Source organism: Thamnophis elegans, chromosome 2 (genome assembly GCF_009769535.1).
Source record: "Thamnophis elegans isolate rThaEle1 chromosome 2, rThaEle1.pri, whole genome shotgun sequence".
Lineage (NCBI taxonomy): Eukaryota > Metazoa > Chordata > Lepidosauria > Squamata > Colubridae > Thamnophis > Thamnophis elegans.
Genome location: NC_045542.1, coordinates 43,096,388 through 43,112,455, shown reverse-complemented (window position 1 = coordinate 43,112,455; position 16,068 = coordinate 43,096,388). Strand labels below are relative to the sequence as shown.

The 16,068-nt window shown below is 41.0% G+C and overlaps 1 protein-coding gene across 1 annotated transcript in view; it reads left to right on the top strand.

Moving 5' to 3' along the window:
* Nucleotides 1-16,068, top strand: part of SDK2 (sidekick cell adhesion molecule 2) — a 186,716-nt gene that overhangs the window by 62,853 nt on the left and 107,795 nt on the right. The window contains 2 exon segments of the mRNA XM_032208636.1: nucleotides 6,456-6,562; nucleotides 13,736-13,883. Of these exon segments, the coding sequence (XP_032064527.1) occupies nucleotides 6,456-6,562; nucleotides 13,736-13,883 (255 nt within the window).

Sequence of the window (16,068 nt, the reverse complement as noted above, 5' to 3'; positions counted from 1 at the left end):
CATAACTAGTAACAGATGAAGAATATAACACAGAATATAAATTGCCAAGACTGAGATAAGTGAAGACAGGGTGATATCTTCTCAGAAATCTATTCTCCACTTTTGGTGCTTCAGCATCCTCAAGGATGATTCCTTCTTTGAAATTCTGACAATATGACTCTGAGGTAGCTCATGGAGAAAATACTTGTGGCTGAAGTTGTACTCTAAAGAATGAGTACTGCTGGGCAATTGATCAGGAAACTAGTAGCATTTTTTTCCAACCAACAAATTTTATTAAATCGGTATAAACTTTTACTGCATCTCATGAACCTTTTCATCATAAAAGGCACTACAAGATTGCTGATTTTTGCAGCATAAACTGATAAGCTCTCTTCTTACAGTGTTGGAGTATTACAAGTATCCTCTCCTTGGTCTCTTGATTTCATTCCTGAAATGGTGATTGGTTCTTTCGGTTCTTGTGGCTGGGCATTTCAACTTTTATTCCTGAGAAATTGATTGGGTACAGGCTCACCCCGGGAGGTTAATGGCCTCCATGGCAAACATGGGTTTGTCCCAGGGCATAACTGGCTCAATTCATGCAATCATTTTTACCCTTGGTTTACAATCTGAAATTAAAGGATGCTTTTTTTTTCACCCCTTTGTTATGATCTGGTGAATTGACACCTCCAATATCTGCAAGAAGGAAAGATCAGTTAGGATGATTCACTTCATACAACTTAGGGATCTGGTTGATCTCCAGAAAGCAGTTGAGGAGTTGATCTGGCAAGCAATTCTACAGTATTTATTGTGAAATACTGCTAGGACGCAGGATGTCATAAATATAATGATGACGTTTAATTTTCTATCCCTATACTGGCTTAACAGGAGATCCAAGTGTCTGGAGGCTGGCAGGGGCTGGGTCATTTGAAACATGATCAAGTTGAATCCAGAAAGATGCAGCAATTCTTTGTTCAGAAATTGTCTGGTTCCTTGGAAATTGCATATTTCCTCCAGATGGGATTGCAGTGTTCCAGAATGCACTGTTCTGGAAGGAAGAAGTCAGAGATCAAAGAGAATTCTTGGAATCATAGTTCCTGCAGCAGCAGCAGGAGGAATCTATGATTATGAGAACTTTTGCCCGGCTTCAACTGGTGGATTATTCCTGGAACTTGATTTGCAGCCCATAGTCACTCATTCATTCATCATCTTATGTAAGGACTACTGCAGTGCCTTCTACTTGGAGCTGGCTCTGAAAACTATTCAGAAACTTCAAGTGGTTCATAATGCGGAGAGCTGTGGCCTCCCCAGAAAAAACCTACTGAGCAGGGAGCAATAGCTCTTCAATGGCCGAATAGTGGTTCAGTATAAGTTCCTCGTACAATTTAAAAAGCTGATTATAACCTACAAAACCCTTTGTGGCTTGGGTCCTAGTTACCTTGGAGACTGTCTGCTTCAAATAGAATCTGGCTCCCCTACAAATTTGAGTCAGCAAAGTATGCTGTCTGTTCTCCAACTCCACCTAGAGCTAAAGGGAGGAAGGGTGTGTGTGTGTCTGTGTGTGTGTGTGTGTGAGAGAGAAAAGATGCCAGTTCTGTTTCTGTACTAACTCCCAAGGTAAAGATAATCCTTTTCATCAATCAAGTAATTAAATAAAATTGAAGAGTCATTTTTTTCATTGGACTTTTGCATCTTAAGATATTAGGGGTACATTTATTCCATTTTTCTTTGCTGTGTTATTTTACTACAGTTTTTGAAACTGTTTTTATGTGTACAAAACAGCCTAGAGTTATATGATTGGGGTGGCATAGAAATGATCTAAAATATAGAAATAAAATTGTAGCGCAAGATTAGAAGTAAATTTGTGAATTATGACAAACATGTAGAAGCAGAACCTGTATTTTTTTTTTAAAAAAATGATGTTTAGTGATTTACTGCTATTTACTGACTTGGAGATAACAATAAATTATGGATATTTTTAGAAACCAAGAGAGTTACTACTTACTTTGATGAAGGAAGAATAATAAATAGTACAGTTTGAACTCAAATACTATTTTTTTAAATGTTGCTATTAGTTCCAATACATAAAAGATAGAAAGAAAGAACACAGCATGTTTTTTTTTTCCTGGGGGAGACAGTATGCTATGGTGTTTTGAAGATACCAGGATAGAAACTAGGAGGCTGTGAGTTCCAATCCTCCTCAGGCATGTAGCCAGCTTGATGTTCTTGGGCCAGCTGCTCTCTCTCAGCCCTAGAAAGAAGGTAATGGCAAATCACTTCTCAAAACCTTACCAAGGAAACTGTGAGCACAAAACACCAAAACAAAACAAGCACCGCCCTGGAATGAAAGACATAACATAAATGTAAAGGAATGTGTAAGTTAAATTGGGTAAAACACATATTTTGGAATGAAGTAACAGACAAATTATTTAAATTAGGATTTGAAATTCTACAGAGAGGTATATACTGGTAATATTGAGTAATATTTGTGTGTGTGTGTGTGTGTGTGTGTGTGTGTGTTCATTCCAGCATAATTCAGGAACACCTCAAGCAATTTCAATTACATAGATGACTTACTCTCTGGAGAAAAATACTGTGGGGGTAAGACACCCCTCAGGGTGTGTGTTCTGTTATGATACAGCCTATTGTGCCTTTAAATGCCTTTTACTGTACTGCCGTAAAATAACTTCTACTGTACAGCGCAGTGGAGTTGCCATGGTAACAGCTTCACAGTACTCCACAAGGGGACTCCCTCTGGTAAGGCAGAAATTCCGATATTAGAAATTACATTTTGTCTGGACATTTTCCCCCTATAAATAAATACCCGGGCAATGCTGGGCTATCAACTAGTGTAAAAATAAAAGATTTCGTGTCAGGACAGAAAGATCTTAGCTATAGACCAGAGGTTTCCAAACTTGGCAATTTTAAGACTTGTGGACTTCAACTTCCAGAATTCAATTCTGGCTCCCAGAAGCTATGCTGGTTAAGGTATTCTAGGAGTTGAAGTGCACAGATCTTTAAAGTTGCCAAGTTTGGAGACCCCTGCTATAGACTACCTGCCCACCCACTCACCCCTTGATGAGAAATAAATTTCCTTACTTAGAACAGATATTGGATTGCACTCAATCATGGGAGCCAAAATACCGCCCATGATGCTTACTCTTTGTATAATTTATTCCCTATATTAATTTCTCCTTTATATCACTCCAGGAAAAGATATTCCATTCTCTTGCTAATAAAAAAGGAAATGTAGGATCCTTGCATTCTCTTTGTGGCTGTGGCTGAACTTGAGACTAATGAGATGATGAACTTGTACAGAAGATCCATGGCAACCCAGTCTTTGACAAAGAATAGTTGTGATTATATCCCAATGGAAAGAATAATAATGGTGTGAGCAAAGAGCATACGTGCCCATTACTTTAAACAACATTATCTTGGTCTAACAGGCTATTCCTGACATTTCAAATAATGGCGCTTCTGGAGAGAGGCAACAGCTGTTAGGGCCTCTTGCATATTCTTGTCCATAGCAACCTAAACCACTAGCTGTCACCTTGGTGCCTTGAAGCAAGATTCCTACTATTTTCTGAACTTCAAAGCTTCCAAATGTGCAGTCGCCACGTGGGCAGCCTCCATGCTAATATCAGCATGGCAGACAGTCTGCCTGGCTCTGTTGGATTTGCCCTCCTTGTTCGCAGTTTGAGATGGTGGTTTTTGTTTTTTAACTGCCTTCTGAAAGCAAACGGCAGCACTGCGTACATGGAGAAGCAGGAGCGTCTCCAGACTTCGAGGCAATCATTAGATAATCACCTCTCATTATTAAACTTTAATTTAAATTGTGTATTGAAAAGAACAAACAAACTCGTATCAAAGGAGCCCCTGGCATTTTTCAGCACTTGATTAAATTTGAGGGTGTGGGGGTTGAAAGCCGTGTAGATTCTTTGACTTATTTCCTCTGAGTTTCCATCTTCTGGTTTTTCTCATTGCTGCAAGGAAATAATATGAATTATTGCTCAAGACCAGATCTTTCTTTTCAGACGGATTAAACTAGAAATATAGATTCAAGACTCTTTACCAGCTGCCCCCCATAGTGTGCCCCAAATTTATTCCTCATTGTTTCCCTTCCTTGTTAATCAGCAGGTTCATACATTTTCATCCTTAATTCTTCAAGTTTTCCAACTCTGGGTTCTCATGAGTAATAAGTATCTTGTCTATCCTATTGTCAATCCTTAGAGAACTGTCCCTACATATTTCATTGTGATACATAGCAGAATTTGCTAAATGTGAAGTTCAGGGGCTGGAAATAGAGGTTCAGGAGTATTTCTAGTAGAAAATGATTTGTGTGACATTAGTATTTGAACAATGTACATATTCCATTCCTATCATTGATATTCCAAAAAGAAAGAAAGTTGTTTTTTGTTTTACATTTCCCTCTTCTCTTACTTTGGTGAGAAATTTTTGAAAGGGGAGGAGGGGAAGAGTTTTATAGCTCTGGTGGGACTATCATCATGGAAATTCCACAGAATGCAAAGAATGATCAAACAGGTAAAGGGAGTATATGAATTTGAAAATTCAAAGGTAGAGGTGGATGAAAATTGCCCAAAATAATTGTTCGTTGGTATAAAGCTACTTCAGAGCGATGCAACAAAGCAGTAGAACAATACCATGTTTCCCTGAAAATAACCCTGAAATAAGCACTTGGCCTTATTTTTGGGGAGGTCTTATTATTTTTGTGGTGCAGGAGGCAACAAGCGTGGTCACCTCATGGCTGCTGCTGTGTTAGAATATTTTCAGGGAGGGCTTATTTTAGAGCATGCACTCAAAAGCCCAATTGGCTTATTATCCAGAGAGATCTTACTTTCAGGGAAACAGGGTACTAGTCAGTTTAACATAATTCTATGTTCTCACCTAGAGTTGAGCTGCTTCAGAATGATTATGTTACCCACTCTGAAATAATACTAGGATACTTTTATATAAAAATAGGGATATTATATTAGATGGACCTGTAACAGTGCACAGTGATTATTCCTCCCTTCCTTTATCCTCCCCTTCAATGCAAATACTATGGGATTTTTTTTTTAGCATATGGCACATGTTAGCCAGGGATCACCGATAATCCAGTCTGAAGGGAAATGATCAGCTTCTTTGTCAGGAATCAGAATCTTCTTGTCCTATAAAATATATTTGTCCAATGCATATATTAGATGCCTTGTAACCTAACTGCAGTTTGTACAATACAGCTTACAATATAAAGCATACAATTTCATATCCATATAACCTACTGATAAAATTGAAAGTAAGTGTGAACCTTTTAAAGCGGTCAAATTTGAAAAGATAAATAGAAAGGTATTATAAAACACTAAGTACTTAAAAGCCAAATGAAAGTAGGAAAAACAGGATTACAAAACCTTGTTAAAGATAGCCACCAGTCCTCCCCTTGTTTAGGACCATCAGATGGTGCTTGTCAGCTTTACAAGCCCTAGTAGCAAGTCAAGAGATATCACATCAGCAGGTTCATGAGGTTGAGGCTCAAAGCATCCAAGCACAGGTTCCTTCTTTGAATTGGATCTGGAAATTTTCTGGCACTCAAGGAGTCTGATGCCAAACTGATTCACCTCTTTAGCTCCATCCAAGATGCAAGAGGCCATGTTTTACCTTAATTAAAATGTCTGAAATGTTTTCTGAGATAGCCTGTTAGCATGGGATAAATACTGTATGCTTCGCTGAAATTAGTTCTTTTTTCCCCCAGATAGGGATAGAGAAGACAGACCAACCAAGTTGGTAAAGACAGCTGCTGAATTATGCTTACCCAGGCAACACCGGATTAAGAAACTGATCTAAAATACAGAGTTGATGATGTGATCTTATCAAAGATCATTTGAATCCTGTATCCAAACTTTTCCCCACCCACAATTTTGCCTGGATAAATTTTTTGCTTCCTCTCCCACCTCCCCATCCATCCATCATCCATCCATCCTACGGGCTGCCTTCAAACAGCTACTCAAGAGTTTCATACCCTGTCTTGAATCAGGAAGTAAAGGAGGAGTTGTCGTCTACATGTTGATCTTACTGTAGCTCAGAACTCCAGGCGACTTTCCTTCTTTAATTAGGAAGGAAGCTTGCCTTATCCCAAATAAAAATGCAGATTATCCAAAAATGAAGTTTGCAACAGATCTTACACACTGTGTTCTTTGACCCCTTTGCGAATTTTTTTTGTTCCAACAGCAGAATTTTAAATGATTTTTTTTATAATTAAAGTGTAATAAGTGAAAATGGCAAGCGAATAATAAAACCTTATGGGAAAGTAGGCCATGCTGTCAGAACAGAGACAAAAGAGAGTTGCTGTAGCTTATCGAGATGTGCAAGATTATGGCTTGACTATGTATCTCTTGGTGTATGTAGTAGTATATTGTTCAATTTCATCATCTCCCTTTTTCCTCCCTCTCTCTCATTCTCTCCTTTGTTCTTCTCTTTTTATTAAGGTACATGATCACATCCCTAGACCGAACCCATGCCGGCTTCTACCGCTGCATTGTGCGCAATCGCATGGGAGCTCTGCTGCAAAGACAGACTGAAGTACAAGTGGCATGTAAGTGCTGATGAGCCCTATCCTCCCAACGGTTTAGGAATGCGCAAGGCATCCCTTCTATAACAAAGACAGCTACAAGTCAAAAGGGCAGCCAAGATTGTCATGTTGCCTGAATTAATGTTTGGACCACTTGTTAAAAAATGAGATAATGAGATTAGGATTTTAAAAGGCTTAAAAGGTGCAGTGCACGTTATGAAGGACCTCTCCAGAGTGGAAGGAGTACTTCAAGCAAAAAGGAGAAAATTAACTAAGAGGCAAAGCTGTATGGAAAAGCATGTCACAGAATACCAAAGGAAATTATAGCTGATTAGTCAAACATGGGCTTTGATTCTGTGAGTTTGAAAATATTTTCGCAAAAGAATCGTTCCTAAAACAATGCAGGATAAAGGGATAACCTCAGTTGCAATTTTGTGTTCTCTACTTGGGGGGTGGGTGTTTGCCTTCTATTATTACATTTATGTATGTTATTATTTTATTTTATGAACTTTTTGACAGTTTAGAAATGCATTCACTTGCCCCAAGTTGCTTTGCCGAGTTAATCGTGAGGTTGCTTTGGATTTCCTTCTGACTGCAAGCAGCCCCTATATTGTCTTCTCCATCAGAGTCAGGAAATTTTGCTATTTTCAATGATAAAACATTAGGTAAGATGGCTATGGTAACTTACCAAAATTTATCCTTAGACACTAATAGAACCATCAGTCAGGATTAACAGTTGAGCAACGTTTGGATGATCCTTAATAAGCAAAGTTAAGTGAGAAATTGTTGGGGGCTAAAGAGCTCTTCAAGGGGCGTGGTGGCTCAGTGGCTAAGATGCTGAGCTTGTCGATCAGAAAGGTCGGCAATTCAGCAGTTCGAATCCCTAGCACCGCGTAACAGAGTGAGCTCCTGTTACTTGTCTCAGCTTCTGCCAACAGTTTGAAAGCACATAAAAATGCAAGTAGAAAAATAGGGACCACTTTTGGTGGGAAGGTAACAGCATTCCATCTGCCTTCGCTGTTTAGTCATGCCGGCCACATGACCACGGAAACGTCTTTGGGCAGCGCTGGCTCTTCAGCTTTGAAAGGGATATGAGCACTGCCCCCTAGAGTTGGGAATGGCTAGCACATATGTGCGAAGGGAACCTTTTCTTTTACCTAAAGAGTTCTTCAGTTGAGCCATGCAAAATAGAATTCGCACCAACAAACTGGAAGAGAAAAAAGCAGGGAAACTGAAATTAACCGAAAGGCTCTCTCTTAACAGTGTGAGTTATGAACTATATGAAAAGAATGTCATCAAACCAGGACTTCTTTCACCTTTTTTCAGATCGAGATTAGAGGAACTTGCAAAGGACATCGCTCAGCCAACTGCAAAATGTTTAGATATCGGAATCATGAAAGGAAATTCTGTAGCTGTGCTCTATATATTAGAAGTCACCTTCCAGGCTTTATCACACTTTATTAATCCTCTGTCAACAATAAGCTGACCTTTGATAGTTGTGTCACATTGTAGAAACCTCAAATCACAAAAGCAGTGCCTGCTTCTTCCATGCTGAGAGATTACATTTAAATGTCCTTTTTTTTTCATTTGTTGCTTCTCTTTTTAAAGCTCTTTCAGATTGCACATCATTATTTGTAAAAATTTTCAATGGCATGTGAAATCTGATTTTTTTTTTTTGGTCTATTTTCAAGTAATAGTTTTGACCTTTTGTCCCTTAAGGTATTCTTATAAGGAAGAAAGCTCTTGGGGGGGATTTGAGGGTCATCAGAAGACCCAGAAGCTGGATGGCTAAGTGAGCATAAAAGGGCCGAAATAGCTGTGGGAGGCAGTTAGCAAATTAAGGGGTAGGTTAGTATTATAACACAGTGTTTCTCAACCTGGGCGACTTGACGATGTGGCTGGGGAATTCTAGGAGTTGAAGTCTAGACATCATCAAGTTGAGAAATGCTGTTATAACACATTTCATTAAAGTTCGTGGAAATCCAGTTTGAGAAGCTCTTTTCCTGAAACGTTAAATCCTTCAGATAGTTTTTAGCAAAAGCAAGCCATTCTCCTCCACAACGCTTTCTGGAAGGCAGGGAAAGTAAACAGCATTTATAACAATTACACCACCATTGCCTGTTGCAGGGATAAGCTGCCCATATAAATCAGATCTAGTCTCTCCAACATGCAGGCAAGAAGCCTGAAACATTAATGACCAAGCTTCAGCCAGCAGCAGAATCTGGTGATCAGACCCCTGGTACCTATGACGGGGGTTTGAGCTGGGGACACTTACGCCTTGCCACTGCAGAGTATACTGTCTGGGAAGTAAGAGGGGAGGGGTTTTATCTGGGATAAGAAGCAATTGGGAGGACAATGCTTCAGAACACAAGAATATGTATAAGTCTTAACACGGCCTTCCCCAATCTAGTACAGGTAGTCCTTGATTTACGACCACAATCGAGCCCAAAATTTCTGTTACTAAGCAAGACATTGTTTAAGTGAGTTTGGCCCCATTTTACAACCTTTCTCACCACAGTTGTTCAGTGAATCCCTGCAGTTGTTAAGTTAGTAACATGGTTGTTAAGTGAATCTGGCTTCCCCGTTCACTTTGCTTTTTCAGAAGGCCGCAAAAGGGGGATCACATGACCACAGGACACTGCAACCGTCATAAATATGAAACAATTGCCAAGCACCTGAATTTTCATTGTGTGCCCATGGGGAATGCTACAACAGTCCTAAGTGTGAAAAGCAGTCATAAGTGGCACTTTTTTGAGTGTCGTTATAACTTTCGATAGTCACTAAGCAAATCATTGTAAGTCGAGGACTGCCTGTAACCTGAGTTTATGTTGTTAACAATTCAAAATCCTGAGTCAGAATTCCAGTAATAGGAGTCCCTTCAAAAGTACCAGGAAGATTCTGATTCAGAAAAAAAAAATCAGAACTAATGTATGGGGAATTAACATTCATTGATACACTTCAAAATAAAGAAGATAAAGAACCAAGGCTGCCGTCTTCTGACAATGCATTCCTCTTATCATAGTGAGTTGCTGCTGCACTGTTATGCTCCATGGATAGGGGATAGCAGAATCAATTTCCCTACTGTACAGTGGTGGGTTCCGGATCATGTTACAACCAGTATGGTGCAATGGGGCCCAGTGTCCACCACATGAACGTGTGCAATGCGCGCATGCATACTTACCGCCTGCGATGCTCCGCGACGCTCCAGTTGCTCGGCGGAACATCACGCAGGTGCTGTACGCTCTGTGCATGTGCGCAGAAGCCCCGAAGAGCCCAAATACAAGTAAGGACGGCAGCCAGGTGGGCCCTGCGGAGCACCGTACCGGAACAGTACCCGGTGCCCCCAGCAGGCACCGGTACGCCCGTACTAGGGTGTACTGGTCGTAACCCACCACTGCTACTGTGGCATTTACTCTCCTTTGTGTCCTCAGTTATTTGCATCTATAAGAAGCTGATTAAAGAAAAGACTACTATCTCTCCGGTGCATATGGTTTTGTTGTTTAAGGGCTGTTCTGCCACAGCTTCAAGTAATGAAGTTGAATGTGTGCAAAGCCCTGAAGTTTATCTCTCCAAAGATATCTCCTTAACTTCCCTCCTGATGTTCCTTATTAGATGTAGCCCTAAATTGGGAATCACCCTAAGTGGACTTGGTGCTTCATCAGCGTTCTCCAAATGAAGATCTATGAGCCAATGATCTCTAGTGCAAAAGAAAATTAAAATAAAGAGAGCCAGTGGAAAGTGTTGGCTGGGGTTGGCGGGGAAAGGGACATCTTGTGGCTTTTAGTGTGGAAACGTTCTGCAAAGACTCAAGATTTAGTGTGCCAATTTTCAGGACTCTCTGCCTTTCTGTCAAGGAGAAAGATATTTTTCCTTCTCCTGCAATTGGGAAAAGGAAATAATTGCTGTCAAAGATTGGGAAAAAGCAGATCTATAGGCATCTCCTAACCTTACATTCATAAATCAGTTTCCACAAACTGGGGGAAAAGGTTCCAAACGTTAAAAACAGCCTTAAGAAACCAGTATTCCTGGGGCCTCAGCCAGGCACAAAGTCTGAGGGGTTGCTTTCACTTCCACATTTCACCCTTAGCCTGGACCAGGGGTCAGCAGCCTTAAACACTCAAAGAGCCACAAAGGTCCTAATGGAAACACACACATCCCTTTCAATTCTGGAGCCAACCAGAAGTCCGCTTCCCCCACCACAGAGTCTCCTCCTAGCATGGCATCCTTTTTCCTCTACCTGTCCTAACCGAAAGTCCTATCAATTGTGGAGCTGACCGGTGACAGCGAGCCGCAGCAGAGACATGCAGCTCCAGAGCCGCAGGTTGCTGGCCTGGGCCCAGCTCTTACAGAGCCTGCCTTAAAATCCCGCTCTCCTTTCCTGATCCAATTTTGCCATTTCCGCCACCCCAAAGCAGCCCCCTTCTCCAAAAGTTGATGGAAAATCAGGCAGCTAATAGGAAATTAATCAGGCAGCTGTGGTGTTGCTAATGGCCACGTCGTTAAAAAGAGATTCTTTACACATTTTTAATTACAGCAATTAAATCAAGTCAATAAAATGTCTCTCCCCCCCCCCCATCCCAACCTCCATTTTGTCATTAGTACTATTATTAAAGGTGCTATAAATTTCCTACCCACAAACAGCTGCGGCCATGAGGGGGCCCTGACCTCCATCCCTTCAGTGACAAGGTTGCCAGTTACATTGTGTGAGGAGAAGAAAGGCACCCCGCTGTAGGTACCCATGTCGGAAAACTATTTGGCCATTTTTAGGGGTGAGCGAGAGTGGGCATACAAGAGGCACAATTCACAACAAATGTCTACCAGCAGTAGAGGAGAATGCTCTGAATGTAGAAGAACAAAGCTTTGTTTTGCTGGGTCTGTCTGTAAAAGAGAGTTTGTTAACCACAGGTCAATGCCAGCGTAAAGTGTGTGAAACATTCATTTGTGTGGCTTTTGCTCTAAAGAATCTGGAGAGGCACCTTAATAACTGCGTTTTAAAGAAGTTTGTTCCCTCACTGCAGCTTTTTGGCCACTTCTTGCGATACAATTTTTTTTCCCCCAAGAAGCTATAGAAGGCATGTTTTATTGTGTCAGCTGTGAAGGGTGCTCATTCACATATATAATTTGCCACCTTTCAAAGAACACACATGCAGTGACTAAGAATGGTCCTGCCATATTACTGCCGTATATTTTGCAAGGAGAAAACTGTCATTTATATGGATACCCTTTCATACCTTGTACAAGACATGGATGTTTTGGCACTTAGCAGTCCATTGCCCCCATCAAAGCACTACACAAAGCCACTTGCCATATAAAGAAAAGGCTGAGCGATCTGTCGGGGTTCCAAGGGTAGGAATGTCCTGGGTCTTTGGGTTTTGTTAGCTGTGAAAAATTGGAACTTCAGGTTTTCTAGCCACTTTTGTCCCTTTCCTAAAAGAACATACAAAGGGCACCTTCTGGGGTATTCTTGCCTGGAATGGGGTAATTGGCAGCCCAGAAACTGCATGCAGCCCTAAGAGAAATATTATGGTGCCTCCCAATGCATCTTTTTTTTAACAATTCAAATGTAGTTGAATTAAGCTTTTGAACAAAGTTTTGCATCTATTTTATCTTTATATAAAAGACAGAAACCCAATATTTTTACTGTTGCCTTTGTTATATTTTTGTTTTTTTTTTAAATTTGTGCTGATAAATAAATAAAGGGAGACTAGTATAGATCTATTTCAAGCTATTTAGCTCTCATCAGCTAGCCATACCCTTACTGGGTTCAAATCCTAGTAAGGGTATGGCTAGCTGATGAGAGCTAAATAGCTTGAAATAGATCTATACTAGTCTCCCTTTATTTATTTATCAGCACAAATTAAATATATATATATATATATATATATATATATATATATATATATATATGTGTGTGTGTGTGTGTGTGTGTGTGTGTGTGTGTGTGTGTGTGTGTGTGTGTGTGTGTGTATATATATATATATATATATATATATATATATATATATATATATATATATATATATATTGGGGTATTTGTATACCCCAAACGTGGTACACAAATGACTTACTCTCTGGAAAGAATTATTGTGGGTGTAAGACACCCCTAAAACCGCTCGGGGTGTGTGTTCTGTTAAGATACAGCCTGTTGTGCCTTAAAATGGCTTCTACTGTGCTGCCATAAAATGACTTCTACTGTGCAGCGCAGTGGAGTTGCCATGGTGACAGCTTCACAGTACTCCACAAGGCGGCTCCCTTTGGTAAGGGGGAAAATCCAACATTAGAAATTATGTTTGGTCCAGACATTTCCCCCCTATAAATAAATACCCAGGCAACTCCTGGTTATCGGCTAGTGTAAAATAAACAAGCCACTGCCCCCACTCCAAAGGCTAAAAATGTTGGGTTTGATTACGCCAATAACTTCTCTACAGCGGCATTAGTGATTCTCTGAGAATAATCATGATAAAACTGAGGATCCAAAGAAAGATGGATGGTGAAATGTAAACTTTATTGAGTAATTTAGTACAGTTGTGACGCATCAGGATGCCTGGATGAGCTCTTCTCTTCCATGGTTTCAGGCAGACAACTAAAAACAAATTATGAGTAAGCTGCTGGATAGCGATGATCAGGTGCTTTCAGGATTGTTCAACATAATTTGTGCATGATTTAGGTGTTCCCCACTCTGAATTGTTGCCTGTTTGACCATTTTTCACACTATGGAGCATCCCCATGGTCACGTGATTTACATTCGGATGCTTGGCAACTGACTCACATTTATCACTGGTGCAGGGTCCTGGGGTCATGTGATCTCCTTCTGACAAGCAAGGTCAATGGGGAAACCGCATTCACTTAACAACTGTGTTACAAATTTAACAACTGCAATGATTCACTTAACAAACATGGCAAGGAAAATTGTATAAAACAGAGCAAAACTCACTTAACACATTTCTCAGTTTGCAACAGAAATTTGGGGCTCAATTGTGGTTGCACATTGAGGACCATCTGTACATAAATTGGCAAATGCTGTGTCTTATTATTTTCCACTTCTTCTTAGTTCCTTTACCAAGGTGGATATCATGGGGGTACACAAACGCACGCACACTTTAGGGCAGTGGCTTACCTCACGATATCATATCTTGGTGGTTCATACTTGTTTACTGCTGTTTTTCTCTCTACTCTCCCGACACACACCTTGACCAGACATGGGAAGCTTTGAAGAAAAAGAGAAGCAGCAGAGTGTCTCCCATGGTGAAGCGGCCGTCATCCGTGCTCCCCGCATTGCCAGTTTCCCTCGTCCGCAGGTCACGTGGTTCCGCGATGGGCGCAAAATCCCTCCCAGCAGTCGCATGTGAGTAAAGAACCAAAAAAAAACCACATTCTACAGTATGAAAAATATTGAGGTAAAAGATATTTCACAGGATGGCTGGATACCGCTCGCTTTTCTTTGGAGTAGAATCTTTCAAGGTGGTTAGCCAATATTGGTAATAGCCCTAGACAACATGGAGGCCTCTACACTTGAAAGACAGGAGAAGTGGTCCTGCAACAATAGCAATAGCACTTAGACTTATATACCGCTTTACAGTGCTTTACAGACCTCTCTAAGCAGTTTACAGAGATAGCATATTGCCCCCAACAATCTGAGTCCTCATTTTACCAACCTCGGAAGGATGGAAGGCTGAGTCAACCTTGAGCCTGATAAGATTTGAACTGCCAGGCAGCTGGCAGTCAGCAGAAGTAGCCTGCAGTACTGCACTCTAACCACTGTGTCACCACGGCTCAAATGCCACCTTTGGCGATTTTTAGAACTCCTTATACCTGCTCTCCCTTCCCTTTCCACCTGGGAATGTTCCCTTTCATCCCTTGCTAACCTACCCACCAGTTCCATTTGGGTGGCTTGGCTGAAACAGCCGTAGCTTTCTATTTTCTTTAAATATACCACCAGACATTATTGTTCCAGATGATGACAAGTGATGATTCTTATATCCATGCCCCAATGAGTGGGACTTTGACATGGAAGGTGACTACAGGTAGTCCTCGACTTACAACAGTTCATTGAGGGACTGTTCAAAATTCAAACGGCACTGAAAAAAGTGACTTATCACTATTTTTCACACTTGCAACCGCTGAATCATCCCTGTGGCCGCATGATCAAAATTCATACTCTTGGCAAACGACTCATATTTATGACAGTTGCAGTGTTCCAGGTGTCATGTATCCCCTTTTGGGAACTTCAGACAACCAAAGTCAATGGAGAAATCAGATTCACTGTACATCCGGGTTACTAATTTAACAACTGCAGGGACTCCCTTAACAACTGTGGCGAGAAAGGTCATAACATGGAGCAAAACTCATTTAACATGTTTCACTTAGCAACCTAAAATTTGGGCTCAATCATGGTTGTAAGTAGAGGACTGCCTGTATTTATATTGTTAATGGAAACAGTTTGTATCACCATTAGTATGTAAATGAACTCTACCCCCATTCTCCAAAGCCAATAAAAAAAGGAGAACAAAGTAGTGAATGTGGGCAAAAAAGAATAAATACTAAAGGTGTAATAACTTACTCATATATTGCATTTTAAACTCAGTGTTTCCCGCTCGGTATCCTTGCTCTCTTGACAAGCACCGGAGTGTCTTTCTCACCTCCTCCTCATTAGGTTGCTCTACCCAGCTGTTGTGTTTCTTCCAAGAACCCTGATGGTTATTGAAGGGACTTAATACTCTCACATCCAGAAACATCTACAGGGGGTCTAGAACCCAAGGCTGAAATCTTGGTAGATGAAACATGAGGTGAGGGTGTGTGAGCAGTCTGATTATAGTCAGAAATACGATTTGGCTGGTAAACTAATAAAGGGGGGGGGAATACGATCTGGCAACATGTGCAGCAAATCAGACTATTGTAGACCAAGATGAAGTCCTCTAGTCACGAGATACATTTCTAAACGAGACCCAGAACATGGCCATTAAAAAAAGTAACCTTCATCCCCAATGGAAAGTCATGAGGCAGACCCATTAGCTGCCCTGTTTATCTGATGGCATCCTTGTCACGTCTAGTTTTAATGGAGAAAATGTGAGGGAAAGCAGCCGAATGTGCTCTTGTTAAACTAACATTAAAGATGTTTAACAGATGTCTTAGGCTCATCATTAAAATCTGGAGATAGACTTGATAAACTAATGGCTTTGTTTATCATGGAGAAAATGAATTTAAGCAAGAGAGCGGGGAGGGCGGGTAGAGTTGTAAGGAGGGGCATCTGCTCCTTCGTACAAGCTGTAATGTTTGATTCAGGAAAGAAGGGGAGAGATTGCCAAGGCCCTCAACCTAGACATAAACATTCGTAGTGAGATGCAGCAATACCCTAGCACCATGATGCCGAATCTATGGCAAGTGTGCCACAAGTGGTACGCATGAGCTATTGCCCCAGCTCAGTTCCACCGTGCATGTGTGTGCACCTCCCTCCCGTCAGCTGGTTTTAAGGTGTCTGCTGCACATGCGCAGGTGGTGGGGTGTGCGCAGGGAGGTCACGCAGGCATGCA